The sequence below is a fragment of the Centruroides sculpturatus genome, unplaced genomic scaffold (genome assembly GCF_000671375.1).
Source record: "Centruroides sculpturatus isolate CEXI.00-Female unplaced genomic scaffold, Cexi_2.0 scaffold61, whole genome shotgun sequence".
In the NCBI taxonomy this organism is placed as follows: Eukaryota; Metazoa; Arthropoda; class Arachnida; order Scorpiones; family Buthidae; genus Centruroides; species Centruroides sculpturatus.
Window position 1 is genome coordinate 688,557 of NW_019384572.1, and position 17,564 is coordinate 706,120.

At 28.8% G+C, this 17,564-nt stretch overlaps 1 protein-coding gene across 5 annotated transcripts in view; it reads right to left on the reverse strand.

The window, feature by feature from the left end:
* Positions 1–17,564, reverse strand: part of LOC111624216 (calpain-5-like) — a 70,034-nt gene that overhangs the window by 33,676 nt on the left and 18,794 nt on the right. For 4 of the 5 annotated variants that reach the window (XR_002756536.1, XM_023367025.1, XM_023367027.1 and 1 more), the window contains exons 2-8: positions 16,884–17,072; positions 12,819–12,950; positions 12,514–12,722; positions 8,933–9,125; positions 8,662–8,861; positions 5,953–6,072; positions 1,964–2,162 (exon numbers count right to left, since the gene is read on the reverse strand). Coding sequence is in view for 4 of the 5 variants with exons in the window: in XM_023367027.1 (XP_023222795.1) it covers positions 1,964–2,162; positions 5,953–6,072; positions 8,662–8,861; positions 8,933–9,125; positions 12,514–12,722; positions 12,819–12,950; positions 16,884–17,072 (1,242 nt within the window). In the remaining variant the exon portion in view is untranslated. The remainder of the gene's footprint in view (positions 1–1,963; positions 2,163–5,952; positions 6,073–8,661; positions 8,862–8,932; positions 9,126–12,513; positions 12,723–12,818; positions 12,951–16,883; positions 17,073–17,564) is intronic. The other variant, XM_023367026.1, reaches the window with a different exon arrangement.

Below are 17,564 nucleotides of genomic sequence, written 5' to 3' on the forward strand. Positions count from 1 at the left end.
TTTGTTTCTTTCACTTCCTTTCCCCACTCCTTCTTTTTACGTAGATAAATTTAAATCCTAGAATGCAAGCAAGCACCGAATTGGTGAGTAAAATCAAGAAAAGATTCTTCGCAAACCTCTTTAGCGAAGATTTAAAATATAATACGTAGTGTTTTAATAACAAACCAAAGTATGATTCCATAATTGAAGATGTAAAGCAAATAAAAGTTTCCAAGAAGAAAGAATCATCTCGAGATTATCAAATAATTCAAAGGTGTGATGTGTTGACTGTACGAGGCTGTGAAAAACTCATTGAGCCGTTGTCAGATGCGCGAGAAAGGTTTGAAAAAGTTTGTCCATGCCGGAGAATTGTTTGACATTCGATAAAAACTGAAGAAGACCTTGAAAAATTAGAAGATTCACAAGAGACTGTGATTATGAGATCACAGTCAAATCTTACTCAAGAGGACATTCCGTTATCCCCCGCTTCTACAGAATCACCTATAGAAATACAAGAATTTACCGATAGTAATCTTAAACTGCCTTCTATACCGTTGATTGATGATGCAGTCACGAAGAATATTCAGTTACCCTGCACCTCCAAGGAATCGCCTCTGCAAGTTGAAGAAGTCATCACTGAGTTACTCTCAACTTCAGCAGAATCGCCATCACAGTTTCGTACGGAGCCTGTAAAGAGCACTATACAAGACATAGTCTGTATTGTTTGCTCAAAAGCAGCATCAAGTGCTCACAAGTGTAAATCGTGTAATATGTTTGTTCACGCAGTTTGTGGTGAAGTAGATCCTAAAGAGGAAGGGTATGGTAAGAATGTATTGTGCATCATCTGTAAAAAGAATATGGATCAGAAAATACAGCGTGATGAAGCCAAGAAATGTTTAGAAAAGCAAGCAAAGAAAATGTTAGCAGTTTCTAATGCAAAGCACCCAAACGTCGATGAAGGTTTCGCTGTGAGAATTAAAGTACCCGAAGAAGACAGAGCAAAAACTGATGCACGTTCAATTTTAGCTGTGGTTCTTAGTAAAACAGAGGATGGCTTTTATAAACTTGATACTAAAACAGGTATTTTAAAACAATTGTATGCAAAATCTGAATTCAGTGTTTGCAAAGAGAGATTTTTAACGAAAGAAGATGGATGTCCCTGCTGTAGAAATATCTTTACGTCAAACAGCAATAAAACAATCCCTTGGTACTGGGCAGGGTTTCAGAAAATGTGACTGCAAATCTAAATGTACCACAAATAGGCGTGCTTGTCGCAAAAACCAATTGCTACGTAATTCAAAGTGTCACCAATCTTTAGATTGCACTAATAAGTAAGTACAATTTTATCATATGTTTTGCAAATTCATTTCCCTAATTGTAGTAATATTTTAAACCGTTTGATTTTTGTATTAAAGTTTTTTTAATTGATTGATGATTGATTCAATCAACTAATTTGTTGATTGTATTAACTTGATTCTTTAGATATTGAAAATTAAATAAATAACATTATGTTAATTTAAGCGTACAGAAACGTTGCTGTTGTTCCAGCAAAAATCTTATTTTCACTTTACCGAGTGCCTAGTAGGTAATTTGCAGATTACCTAGATAATCTGAACATTACCTAGGTAATTTGAGAAATGGAATAATTTTCGCAGCTTTAACGGATCACCCTAGTTAATCTGCAGATTAGCTAGGTAATGCGCACATTAACGGATTTCGAGCTTTAGCGGTAACATATATATATATATGTATAAATAGTCAATTGCATGTACATACTGTATGTATAAATAGCCACTTTGTTATTTCAAACTAACTGAATTCCTTTACTTGTAAATCTCTATATCCCTGGCTGAGACAAAAGTACAGTTACAAACTAACAAGATTTCAAATTATCTGAGTTTGAATTAACAAGGATTTCCTGTATTTAAAGAATATAAAAATAAATAACTTGATAAAATCATTATTAATTATTTTAATAATTTACCTGTGGATTTCTTAGAAATGTTTCTTCATTACTAATACAGCCACCAGCATTATCATACTTAGATCCTTTCACACCAGTTGTCCATCGACCATAAAGTGACATTTCATGCCAGCTTTTGCTAAAACTGAACCATGAAGTATTTACTAATAAACACATCGACAGATCAGTAAAATGAGTACAAAAATCTTCAAATGGCATCCTAAAATATAAACTTTACTATAAAATCTCATTAATTTATAATAGTCTTTTTATTTCAATTTACATGTATTAAAATTTAGCAACAAATATTCCTATAAAAAATTACCCAACTAACTTCAGAAAATTCTGCTAAATCAAACTTTAATTTTTGAATCTTGCTATACATTCCATATTCTTATATTTAAATAACTATTATATCCCATTATAAAATATTTAAAAAGTAACATTATACAATAAAACACTGAAGATTATTTTTATATATTGAAATTTATATATTTACAGACATTACAATTGAAATTGATATAATTATCAAACTCAATTGAAATGTCTGTAAATATATTTTTAATTAATATGATCAATATTGAATATCATCCAATATAAATTTAAAATGATATTAACTAAACTAAACAAAATATTAATATGTAGAGGCTTGAGAATTTACCTGTTTATGAAAATATAATTTAATGATACAATAATTATGTAATTTTTTTAATCAACTAATCAAATTTTCAAAATCTACATATGACAAACAGAAATCTTGTAAAATAAAATATAATACAATCTTGGTAAACTGACATATGAGCCGTTCACAGGCCAAATCGACTAACTCCATTTGCAAATCCTTAATATAATCATTATAATTTTCAAATTTTTCACGTAACTAATTTTATATATCACTATTATATTCAAGCTATGCTTTAATATAATGATATATAAAAATACATTCTGCAATGTTTAAAATTTCCTTTAAACTTTAAATTTAAATAAAAAATTTATATTATCAATTTTTATACTTTTTGTTTTGTGGAGTTAATTGAGTTGGCAAGTGAGCAGCTCATATATCAAACTAAAACAATGTAGGATTAACAAGACTGCAGGATTATTAGAAGTCACACATTTTGGTGAATTAATGATTTAAACACAATAAAAATGTGATTAAATATGAATACAGTTGACATGATGAAAACAATTGAGCAAAGACTATTTTGATAGCATGAAGTCAACTGTTAACAACACAATAAACTTAAATTGGTGGATTTCCACTAAATTTAATGGTAAACTGAAGTGACTAGGAAATTTAGTGAGTGGTACAGTATTTTTGGTGGAAAATTTTGGGAACAGATTTTTATACTTATACAGCATTATACCATTCCTCTACCAATTATTATAATTGGTAGAGGAATGGTAACTCGAGGTCTGAACACGAACAACAAAATGGCAAAAATGTTAAAAACTGCCCCAAATGATGGGAAATTGCCCTTTTTATATGCAAATTCCTCCAATCACAATCTGAGATCTATATCATGTGACAGGATGAACTGATGTGTCAAACAACCAGATGTTGGGAAAAATCAAGGTAAGCTTTAGTGAAAGAAAGTTTGATTTCCTCTTTTGCCATAAAAGTGAAAAAGTGTTGTCTTTTTGACAGAAAGTCAAAAATACAACACTTGTTGACTTGATTTAATATTTTATTAAATCAAGTCAACAAAATATTAATAAAATAAAAATTATGATTTTTGTTTTAAATTATGGGTGTGGGTTTATTTAATTTAAATATAATCAATTTTCATCATAAAAACACATTGCCTGTTTAGATCTCACATCACAAACTAAAAATCAAGTCACAAAACTGATAAATATCTGTAATGAGGGCTTATCACATCAACTAGTAACCAATTATGTAATTTTACATTTTTTTTTTTTTACTTTTTACCATCATACATGAAATAATTTCTTGCTAAAATGCATTTGATTTTAAAAAAACCTCTCTTCAGTTTAACAATTTTTGAGGATAATATGCAAACAATACACACACACACAGACCATTTATATAGCTAAGATTATATATTATATATACAGTCGACCCCCCCTATAATTACGTTCCCAATAATTACGATTCCTATAAAACTGCGAAAAAATTGTGACGGTATCCGTAAAAAAACAGTAAAAAAAACCCCTATAATTACGTTAAACGTCATCGGGCAGCCGAACTACTTTCCCGCCGTCTGTAGCGCCACGCTACGGAGAGATTTCTATCGTCTGGACAGTATTATATAAATTAGGTACTATACATATAATTATATATTAATTATATATAAATTAGGTACTGTATATATAATTATATATTAACTTATTGTAACTTTGTTATAATTAAATATATAATTTCCTGCCGTCTAGCGTGGCGCCACGCTACGGAGATTTTTACGCTAACTATGTCTGTACAGTATGTAAATTAGGTACCGTAAGTCTAATACAGTACTGTAATTTTATACATTTCTTGTGAAAGAAACATTTCTTATTCAACGGCGATAAAAATTATTTATATTAATGATGTCTCCGAAGTTCAATGAAGTTTTCGCAGAAAAATAAGTTATCAGAAATCAGTCGTGGTTTGGTGTGCTGCTTCGCGACGAAAACAAGCTTTAGCAATGGCGATGTCGAATAGTAAGTAATCCTACAATTTTTTGTTTATAGCATAGTTTATATGGATTATTTCCAAAAAATATACACGTATTTTGGAAATGTTGAGTCTGATTAGTCTAGAATCGATTAATTTTATGGAAGAAAACCTTTCAATCAGCCGTAGTCCATAAACTTTACACGTGTCGAACTGTGATTGGAACGACTCGTAAGAAATCAGATTCCTAAAAATGGAACGTATCTATGATCTTATAGGGGGATCAACTGTATAATATAAAACCATCAATTTGTAAACATTTATCATCAATATTCTACATTTTAAAATATCAATATTGTAAACATTTATTAGTTTTGTTTTGATGTATTAGTTATTGGCACAGCACTAATTATCATAAAATTTCTGGCGGGAGTTGTTACAGTTAACACTAGTGATATTTTCTGACAATTGGGGAATTATGTTGAAAGAAGTAAAGTTGCTGAATATTATAATTAACTAATATTGAATTACTGATATTTTTGTCACTGATGATAAATACTGATTTTCAATATTGTCAATAAAAGTTAGTATTTTATCAATATTCTAGATAAATAACAAATATATCACACATTAGTTTCAGTTTGATATATAAATAACAGCATTATCAATAATTTTTGATAATTATCAAAAGTTCTTTATTATTGATATACTGAAAGCAGCTCTATCTGTATATCAAGCTCAATATTGATATCAAAATTTTGATTCAGCACAGCCCTAATCATGTCATATTTAGTAGAAAACTGTTCAAATTTAGTAAGAAGTGGAGTTTTAACTAGTAGGAAGCTTGTCTATGACTTGACAACAGCACTAATAATACCAAGAGTTGACTAGTGTCAGATTACTGAATGAGTATCAAAATAGCAAACAGCTGGATTACCAAACTTGCACTGTATTACTAATCTTGTATATTATTTTCATTTTAGGATTAGAATAAAATGAATATTTAATATTTGAAGTAATATGAAGCTATTTCTGTAGTCTGATACATTCTATTTGAAAATAAAAATTATGATTCAAAATAAAATTGCAATTTATGTTTTTATCAATATGAAACATGATGTGAAATCATAGTAGAATTTGTAATTGCAAAATAAAAGAAAACTTAAATATTCATATAAATTTAAAATTTTGTAGTTGCCATAAAGTACCAAAGTATTCATGTTAGTTTTATATATATTTATATATATATATTTTTTTTTTCTTTTTGTTTTTATTGGGGCTAATTTTTATAAGATTGCAATAAATTTAATACAGCATTGTTTAAAAGTATCATTGATTTTAAAAGTAATTTACATTTCATATGAAATCTTAAATTTTTATGTTAGGTACTTACCAAAATTCTCCATCCTCTTCAAAAGTTAATCCTATTCTTTGTCTTTCACTTTCAGATATTTTTGACCATTCTGGTGAACTAGAAAGAAGTTTGGTCAATTTTGATGAACTATAACACCAGCTGCAATAAAGTTGAAGACAGACAAAAAGAAGAAAATTCAAAGTCTGAAGGCAATGAAATTACTTACATTTTTGAACCAGGAAAGCAATAGATGTTAAAGAGATATATTATTTGTTAACAAGATAAATACTTAATGTATAAAAATTTAAATTATAGAAAACATCTTAAACTATTAGATCAAGTCATTTCGTGCACTTTATCTTTATTTTTTTATAATAAATAATTTAAATCTTATAAAAAAAAATAGTCTTTAAGAAAATGTTCTATCGCTAATCTGTCTAATTATTTAATAAACAGTCATTAAAAGCTTTGAAGCATACAAAAAATAAAATACCCAGTATGTATATTTAATCATACTAAAAATTGCTAACCAAAAATGGACATCAGCTGTATCAAAATACTAAATGCAAAATTTTCACAATTTGATGTAGAAAGGTTTGGTGAAAATGAGACATTTGCATTCAGTTTTTGCAACATTGTTAAAATAACTTTATTTTGACACTAATAAATTCATTAACCTTTACATTATATTATTTATATTGCTTATTTTTCAGAAATATTACCAATAAAAAGTTTAGATTTTTGCATTCTATATTTCTCTTACTATAAAATATGAAAGAAAACAGCATAAAGTAAAGTTTCTTTTTTACATAAAGGAAAAGTCTTTTATTACACCATATATAAATTACTATCCTTCTTTCTTAATCTTTCAAAAAGTGTCCAAAAAATGTTAAAAACTACAAGATCAACAATAACTTATTTTTGGTACATCAAAAGAAAGATCTAAATCATCAAAAGGTAGAGAGATTAAATGAAACAAAATTAAGATACATTGAAAAACTTTATAACATCAATAGATTTTAATATTTTAGTGGCATTTTTCATATAAAAACAAAATATAAAAAATAATTCTATAAAATAACATTTAAGTTTTTGGTATGTAAATCTTCCTCTAAAGGAAATAATTTATAATTCCTGAATTCAGTGTCTATTAAATTGAAATCTCAAAATTGTATGCTTGAATATAAATTTTATTATTGGTGTATATCTCAGTTTAAAATATTTGAAAAACAATTACTATTAACAGATAAAGTATTCTTCATTTACCAATCTGATATTCTAACACATTAAATACATTGTGATTAAAAGCATAACTGAATATAAAAATATTCTCAAATTTATTAAATGTTAAAATTTATAAAAAGTAATCCAAAAAGTTTTTCCAGTGACCTTATTGTTCTCAGGACATACTAACAAACTTTCAAAAACAATACAAAAACTGAGTAACTTAAATTCTCAAGTATAAGGTGGATGGGCATTTTACATTCTTCAGTTTCACTCAAATAGTTTCTTTTCTGAAGCCTAGTGATGTTTGTTTGTTCTTCATAAGAGTAGCTTGTATTAAAATCTTTAGGAATTAGAAGTCAAAGTAAATCCATCATGAATCATCATGAAATGTACGATGAGTTTTCTAGATCACAGTGAATTAATGATATACTTTGCATTCTTCTGTATACTTTTCATACATTTAGTTTTTATTAGATATTTTTCAAAATATAGCAAAACATGGGTTTAATGGACACTAGATTTAGCAGACACAGCTACTTAATAGACAAAATACATTGATCAATAGTCTAATACTGTGCCAAGACTATTTTTACTTTGATTAAATAATTACTGCATTTTGTAGGCAATGTGGTTATTTCTAATTTCTTCTTATAACTTTTTTTTACAAAATAAAATCAACTTACATAAATTTTAAAAAACTGAAAGTTATAGTAAAATGTGAACATTTTTTAACAAATAAAATATTTGTCTTAAGAGAATCTGCTAAATCTAAGTTCTATTGTGAATATTAACATAATCTGCAGTACCACTTTTTATTCAAAATATTTACCTGTAATAGCCACTGTAATTATTTTATCTGTCAAAATAAAACATTTTACATTCACAAAAAACTTCAACATTGCAAAAATTTTTACGCATATAAACTATGATGATGAAAAAAAAAACCCTCTAAATCATTACTAGAATGGGACAACAGTAAGCAAGTTTTTATACTATAAAAAAACTGATATCACTATTTCATTTAAATTGTAAAATTGTTTTTAAATTTTCACATTGTATATTTTCAATATAAATTTTAAGCTATATTAACTTAACATAATTCTTTAAATCTATCAAAATGCATACCATTAAAAGCAAATTCCAAAATTTGAAAGTTACAATTTTTACAAATTTTTACAGATGTTTATTTAAAGTTTAAAAAATATAGAAATAAAAAGGAGACTTTTTTGTAATTTACATTATGTAGTGATAAGTTAAAAATAATATATATNTGATAGGAAACTGTCAAATGGATGAAATTATAAGGTGAGTCACAACAAGGCTTGTAAGTATCAATAATTTGGCCAAATCGTCTGGTTCTTGACAGCTGGATATATGATCCGACTCCATGATATACATAACAAGTTGGGAAGTAAAAAGGAGTCTGAGGATTTTTTGATGACTCCGACTAAAACACCAAAACTCCACGACTCCGACTCCACAGCCCTGCAAATTATATTTAGTAAAAAATTCTATTCATACCCATCACTAAATGGACCAGTCCATTCATGCCCTCCCCAAGGATTTCTTAAACGGACCATAAAAATTTTCTCTCTTCCTTTGAAAAAAGATATTAAACCAGTGTCTCCAATATATACTGATTTAACTGCAGTAATGCCATAGGCATGACCTTTCACTAATCCGAATGAAGTACGTGTTTCCATTTCTTCTTTATTCTGAGCCTATTGAAGAGATTATAAAATGAAATCTTGTAAACAAGATTTAATTAAATATAGTTGATAAGCAAACTTACATTAATTGCACAACACATTAATGAATGCTTTTCAATTTCTGCCATCATTGTTTTAAATAATTTTTTTTGTTTATCCAAATCAGAATTATACATTCCTTTTTGTAAATTAATTTGTTCAGAAATACCTCCTGTGAAATCTACTAATGCATCTGACAAATTTCCACCTTCAAGGGCTTCATAACTACCCATCAACCTGAAAAAAATATTTTTGAATATAAATAATTTTTGTTAATTTTTATTTACTAGGGTAATCCCAAAAGTAAGATCTCCTATTGCTTTTTAAATACAAAGAAACATTTATTATAATAATGTTCATATCATTGTAAAGCTTGAACATTTATCTATCAGGTCAGTCCATAAGTTCGTGCATATTTTTTGACCTTGAGAAAAATCTTGTTTTGCTGTTAAAAATGCCAGTCTAATGTGATACTTTTTACACTGAAGTGTTAAATTGGATCTCATTCATATAATATGTTCAGAATTGGGAACATTTCAGTTGTTTATTTTCGTTAAAATGGAAGTAACAAATGAATATAAGAGACATGTTTTATACTTTTTATTTTTAAGTGATGAGAATGCTACAAATGCAGCCAAAAAATTAAATACTGTTCATAATCAAACTGTAATAAGTGTAAAGACTGCACAGAAGTGGTTTGAAAGATTTAGAAATAATGATTTTAGTGTGGAGGATAAGGCTCGTACTGGAAGACCCACTGACTTTGATGATGATGCTCTCTCTGCACTAGTTGAAGCAGAACCATCTTTAACAGTTGATGAAATTGCGGAACGTTTAAATTCATCCCATGGAACTGTTCATAGACATCTACAACAAATCGGAAAAGTTTCAAAGCTAGGAAAATGGATACCACATGAACTGTCAATAGCTAACTGACAACAACGTCAACTGCTCAACTCAAAAGCTTCAACTGGGAAATTTTACCTCATCCACCATATTTGCCAGATATTGCTCCCAGTGATTATCATCTTTTTCGGAGTTTGCAGAATTTTTTAAAAGGAAAAACTTTTGAGGATGAGAACAATGTAAAAAAGGCTATTTCTGAATTTCGGTTTTGAATATTTTGATTCAAACCTGAAATCATTTTACAAAGACCGGATTAAAAAGCTACCATCAAGATGGCAAGAAATTGTACAAAATAATGGTGAATACATTATAGATTGAAATAAAATTTAGTTAAAATTTTTTGTTGCTTTTTTTGTAGATAAAAATGTGCACGAACTTATGGACTGACCTGATAGTTTCTACATAATTGCCATTTTGGTCAATGCATTTTTGTATGTCCATGTTATACTGGTTCACCGCCATGTTGTGTTAAACTGATTGAAATTCATCGCCAATTTATGGAAGCATATAGCGAGTCATATATAGGTGTCAAAAATGTCCTCAAGTGGTGTAGGGAGTTTGCAGTTGATTGCACTAAATTCATGACAAAGAAAGAAGCAGGAGACCGTCAATTTCCAATGAGACAGTCGCAAAGGTTGAGCAAACCATGTATGAAGATCAGCAAATCACTCTGAATGATCTCTGCATTTTGGTTCTTAATGTTTCCCAAAGCACCATTCATAGGATTTTAATGGAAAAGTTGCAGTATCAGAAGGTGTGAGCAAGATGGGTCCTGTGACATGGCAGCAAGCTGGTATGACATGAACATACAAAAACTGTCACAGCACCTACAAAACTACTAAATGTGGAATTCATGCATGACTAAAAATGAACATTGTGTCATTTGACTGCAACCAGAGGTAATGGTTTCCAGACAACATGAAACCTAAATATTGTAACTGGCATTAGAACCTTTCTTTAAATTTTTTTTTTGTTTTGTTTTATTTGATTGATGATGGATTTCTCCAACTAGCTGACATAATAAATAAATGGATTTTTGATAAATTAATTCTTAAAAAAATTATAGTCCAATGCTATATAAAAATTTTAACCTTTCTAGCAAAACTTTAAAAATATAACAATCATAAAGAATGGTACATTTGTGATAAAAACTAAAAATCAGATTGATTCTAGTCATGAAATATCACAATTAAAAAAAAATACTTAACACAACACTTGAGTTATTGGATCAACCATTCAAGAAAGCATTTCTAGTAGCTTATTTACCCATTCAGTTAAGTGTTTGAGTTCCTGGACAACAACACCAACAGGTTTACATTGACAACAATTTTACTTAATAAGACCATAGAAATATATAGATAGTTTATTATAGGACACCAATAAACCAATGCACAAAATCTTTATTTTTAGCCAAATCTCAAAACTTTTTAACTCTATATCCAAATTATTTTTCCCCAACTAATTCAAGTTAACCAGGTTCCACTATATTGATATAATTAAGTATTCAATTTTATTGTGCTTGTTTTATACCTTCCATGTATTTTAGTGATGACTTGCTTTGTTCTGTTAATTCTGAAATTTTAATACACTTATGATATAAACAATATAAAGTAGGAAAATAATGTGGAAAAAATAAACATTAACTTTTAGAATATGATATAAAAAGCTTTCATATCATAAGAAGAGAGACCTGATATTTGATACAAATTATCAGGGCTGTGGAGTTGCATAAAAATCTACTGACTCCAACTCCGACTTTTCCTTACCATCCGACTCCGGATACATAATATGATATACGGATATATGATCCGACTCCATGATATACATAACAAGTTGGTAAGTAAAAGTGAGTCGGAGGATTTTTTGATGACTCCGACTAAAACACCAAAACTCCACGACTCCGACTCCACAGCCCTGCAAATTATATTTAGTAAAAAATTCTATTCATAAATTAGCTGCACCTGCAACTATGTCACAAGGTACAGTACTTAGTACTTTTGAGTAAAATTATATCATTGCATTAACTGAAAAAATAAAATTTAATTATTAGACAATACTTCTAAGAATGAAAATAAATTACTAGTATAGGAAACAATGTTTTATACACTTAAATATGAAAATTAATAATTGTCAGTGAAAATTAAAAAAATATAAACAAACAAAAGTTGCTTTTCTGCAAATCCATTGCTGAGACCATTAAGCAGAGAAATTGATTTATGACTGACTATAAAAAGGAATGGTGTCAAATCATCCAGTCTTTGTAGAAAAGAGAGAAAAGCAAATGTTTATGACAAAACAAGTTCTTAGAACTAGATTTAGATTGTTTGCCCAGAACATAGAAAAAAAATAAATAAATTGAATTAATAAAATCATAAATATTGTTGAGATTTCTTACAATTAAATTATAAAACACATACAATCGTCAAAGAAAACTATTCTTGTTAAAATGTATTTTTCAAAAGACTCAAGGTCTCTTAGTAATAAAAATATGCAAATGTAAAAATTAGCATTTTTAAATCAGCATGAAAACAAAGCCAGCATGTGAACAGTTAAAAATAAAAAAACTTATTGGAAATAAATACTTCTTGACACATAACTTAAAAATACAACCTACTTAATTACATAGTAATTAAATTTTTAAAATAAAATTTTAGTAAAGAAATTTTGAATAATTTTTAAATTTTTTTTAATCATTTCATATTTAAATAAAACAACATACTTTGCATAAGCTTTCTCTAGTAGAGGACCCCAAAATTCATTTTTTTCATGTGAATGAGTATATATCAATTGACCATTTACAGTTGGAAGGCGATCATCAATTACAACTTCTATCCAATCACCAAACTGCCAAAAACGAAATTTAAAAATTCCTGTATAGCAATGTGGATTTGTAAAGCATTGCTCTTGCTCTCTGTAATCAGGAATTACCTGAAAAGATTACAATAGAATGTAACTTAAATTCTTTTGGTAAAATTTACATTATTGTGATTTTAATATTCCTATATTTAAATAATGTATTCTTACTTTATGCCATGCTTCCTTCTCTTGTGCTAATGAAGAGCAGGCAGCTATGAACCAACAATTGCCAAGTGAACCTTGAACAACATCACAGCTAGTAATTCCATCTACAAATAGTCTTGGTGTAGAACATAGTTCCTGTATATAAAAGTTTTAAAAATACACGAGTAATAAATTCTGAGTATCAACACTCAAAATTAATATGAAAATATGAAATAGATGGATAAATAAAGTAGAACTCTCTAAATTAATCTGAAGCAAAAGAACAAAACAAAATTCAAAAATTAGCATTAAATAAACAAGATTATATGTTAAAAATATAAATATAATTGTGTATTTTGGAATATTTAAAGCTTCTAATTAGCTAAAAATAACTCTTACTTTCAACCGGAGTGTATGTATAATAGTTCAGCTAAAGTTTTTGACGCCCCTTCTGGGCTCTTCCTCAGGCTTTTTTTGATAAATATTGAGCTGGCCGTTGAAAATCGAACACTTTCTTTTGATTCGTTTACTTTTCAAATCATCGCCCGTGGTAACATTCAAGCCAATTTAAAACAAAAAAGAGAAAGCAAAGAGCGATGTTTTGTGTACAGCGCATGACAGCTTCCAATTAGCTTCTAATTTAGAACTAGAATTCAAAATACAAATAATAAATATGGAACCATTAATTGTGTGTTAAGATATTTTACTAATCAAATGTTTTCGGTTCTTTTCATTGACCTTCATCAGGAAATACATACATTAATTTGAACTGAAAGAGAGAACAAAGCTGCCCATATTCTAAAAATGGTTTTTACAACATCCATTTTGGAAATAATACAAATTTTAAATTTTAATGCACATGTCAGTTATTTTACATATAACATAAAACCATATATGTGACAAAATCAAAACTATATAAAACATCTATTACCCATAGTAAAAACAAAAACACTCTAAATTATACTTTACATATTTTTACTCTTGCACCCAGATTCTATAACAATAGAATGGGATCAAGCAGAAATAATCCAAAAGGCTCAGCATAATCAACAGATAAAATATGCAGAAGTATTGCACATTCATATGGCTACACATGGGACAGGCAGTAAATTATAGAGAAAACACACCACAGTTTCACTAGTCTGGAAAGTATTGATAAATAAAATTTAAGAGAGAACTATGCTAAATGATGAACAGTAGTTAGATTGCACTGTATTGATTAATTCAGCAAGTATGAGAGTAAAAATATGAAAACTATAATTTTGTGAGATTTCAATCCATTTCCACTTTTGTTTTGATCGGTGTTTCTGTGGATTTTTAATTAATTATTTAAAGCAGTGTTTTTCAACCTTTTTGAATATGCGACCCCTTTACAAGTTAAAAAATTCTGGCGACCCCCCTAGGGCCATATTAAAACTATATCAATGATTTAAAAAATTATGTATTTAATTTTCTTTCTGTTGAGAGAAATTACTGTTGATGACTAAAATGAGAATTTAAGGAGAATCGACAATAACTTAAAACACATATAGTATGTTACTTCCTTCTTATAATAACAATGGGTTTGGAGTGCTGTTGACCTTTTTTTTCAGGATGAGGGTTTTTCACTTCTACTTCTTACTTCTTTTTGCAAGTCAGCTCAACACTTTTTCAGCAATCATCTTCTGGGATGGGGCCCTCCCAGGCGACACCCATCATTCGGACCTAAATGTCAATCAAAAAACCAACTGTATTGTATAATAAACAGGTACAGTCTTCTTGCTGAAATTGTAGTTTTTTTAATGTAGTGTAAGACCTACAAACACTTGTCTTTTTCTTTTACCCGCGACCCCCTAGGTTGAAAAACCAGGGGGTCGCGACCCACAGGTTGAAAAACACTGATTTAAAGTAATAAGACAACAGAGCAGAGGGCAACGGAAAGGTCAAGCAGTGGAAAAATGACAAAGTGGAAAACACCCCACTTCCTTTTTTCTCTCCTGCTCACAGTACTCTAATAGAAAAAACTGATCAAATATCCCTCTGAATCAACAATCATTACAATGTTTTGAATGAGTTCCAGGAATAAATCCAAACATATAATTATTAATGATAGGAAACTGTCAAATGGATGAAATTATAAGGTGAGTCACAACAAGGCTTGTAAGTATCAATAATTTGGCCAAATCGTCTGGTTCTTGACAGCTCATATCCGCCGAATCAGGACATGGCTCAAACTTAGACCACATTAAATCAAAGTCACCTGAGTCTATTCCCAAGCACAACACACATAAAAAAAGGGCTTACACCCGAGCATTGGGGCAGACATCAACAGTAGACATAAGTGGACCTGTCCCGCCATAATTGAGGCGGACATTCTCCAAGAAGTGAAAGGCCCAGCTTGCCACCCAACTCTTGTCTTCCCTACAAAATCTGACAACAGCCCAACATTACCTCGACTAGATCCACAATCAGTTTGTGACCGTTCAATAAACAGGATCATGAGACATCACCACTCTCTCTGAGGTATTTTACATAGAATTGTAAACTCTCTCTCTTGGTCAATTAGCCTGTAGGACGTAGATGTAAAGCTTTAATGTTTATCCAATACAGTCGTATGGACTAAATAGAAATAATACTAGCACATAGAAATAGTCCCAGACCTTATGTTATCTACAAAAGGTAGACTAACCTGTAGTGTATTAGCTTACTATATCATATGCTTTTGTGTTAAGTTCATTAAATTGTTATTTTTGTTGTTTAATTTGCTCTTGTGTGGACTTATTAGGTACCAATACCCTATCAATGGACTTATCGCCTGTTGGTCACTCGAATCCCGCCATCCAGTGACAGTGAGTGGGTTTTGCCAACACATGGCTGATCCAAGGGGTTTAGAGATTGCCTCTCTACCCCCCGTTTCTCACAATTTAGAGCTTTTGTTTTTACTATGGGTAATAGATGTTTTATATAGTTTTGATTTTGTCACATATCTTATGGTATTATGTTATATATAAAATAACTGATATGTGCATATTTAAATTTCTATTATTTCAAAAATGGATGTTGTAAAAACTATTTTAGAATATGGGTGGCTTTGTTCTTTCAGTTTAAATTATGGAATGTATGTATTTTCTGATGAAGGTCTATGAAAAAGACAAAGGACAAAAAACATTTGATTAGTAAAATATTTTAACATATAATTAATGGTTCCACATTTGTTGTTTTGATAGTGCAGTTACAGAAAGGATCAAAATACAAATTCAATTAAAATTAAACTTTATTTTTATAACTTTCTAAGCAAGAATTAAAATTTTGTTGTTGTGTGTTCTGTCTGATACCAAGTATATAGGTAAATGATTAAGGAGTTATTCATATTAACACTAGGACCTAAAGCAAATTAGTGCTGCAAAAGAAAGCAAAGTCTAGTCCTAGTTGATTATTGTTTCCAAGAGGTTTGATCAGAGATGTATCATCTGGAAATTCTTGTTGGTAAAAAATGACATTTTGAATGTATAATATTGGGAAAGGGTTAATAGTACGTATTGAATGGTAAGAAAGTATTACAAGTAGAACAGATTGGCTGTGGTTCTGCACTTAAAAATATAGATGTTTGTTAATTTTGTGTGGTTCATTCTCAGCTGAACAAGAATAAAACTTTTTAATGCTTCTTGACCTGATTTGTGTGTTAATCTTTATAAAACAGCCTATTTATTCTTAACAACAGAATTTGCTTTCAATATTTCTTTCAAATTAATGATAGAAAGTGGAAGGCATTCAATTTAAAGAAAATCATCTGGAAAATTACAATGTAAATTTTATAACTGATTTAATTGTTTTTAAATCTTGTCAGTTCTCTGATTATGAATTGTTTACAATTAAATTTTCATTACAATTTTTTAAAATTATGATTTACTTTACTTTTCAAAATCATCAGTAAATATGAAAGAATTTAAGTTTATCAAGTAGAAATTTCAAAATACATTCAATCTGTAAATCAGTCATCACAATAAATGGGTGTATTAAGATTCTTGGAAAAAAATCATCTCTTCAACCACAATCAATAAAATATGTACCCACATATTTGAAGAATTAAAATATTTCATAAACAATTACCTTTGGTCTCTTCCAAATGACACGACCAGGAAGACGTGAAGAATTTCCACTATAAAAGAGTGATACATTATCAGCAGGAAAAAGTGGATCACTGAAAGGAACACCAGTTGCTAAAGCCTCTTTCTTCAGCGAATAATAATTCTGTTTCTTGAAATTATGAGCTTTACTCATTTTTCTTGGATTGTATTTCTAAATATATAATAAAAACGTCAAATGTATATTTTTTATAAATTTAATGAGATACAATAATCTAAATTAATGATGATAAATTGCATCAATGAAAAAATGCTCAAAATTATTTAAGAATTTAATAATTTCAAGATTGCAAGTTCAGAAATGAGACTATTTAGTAAATAAATTTCATCAAATCAAATAACTCTTTTTAAATGTTTACAAGGATAATATTTATTGCCTTAAATAATAATATATATATCTGTATGTTTGGTAATATATTGTAAACAAAGGTAATAATGTTCAATATTTCTTCGATTCTAAGATGTACCATAATTTTAATAGTTGCAGTTTTTTTTCAAGTTACAAATGCTCTAAAATAGGTTAAATTCAGCAATTCTACTTCTATGCACTTCTGTATATTCAATTTTTTATTGTAATTCTTCAACACAATGTCATATTAAGTTATTTTAAGCACTAAAAAAGAGATTTAAGTTAAAGCCAAACAAT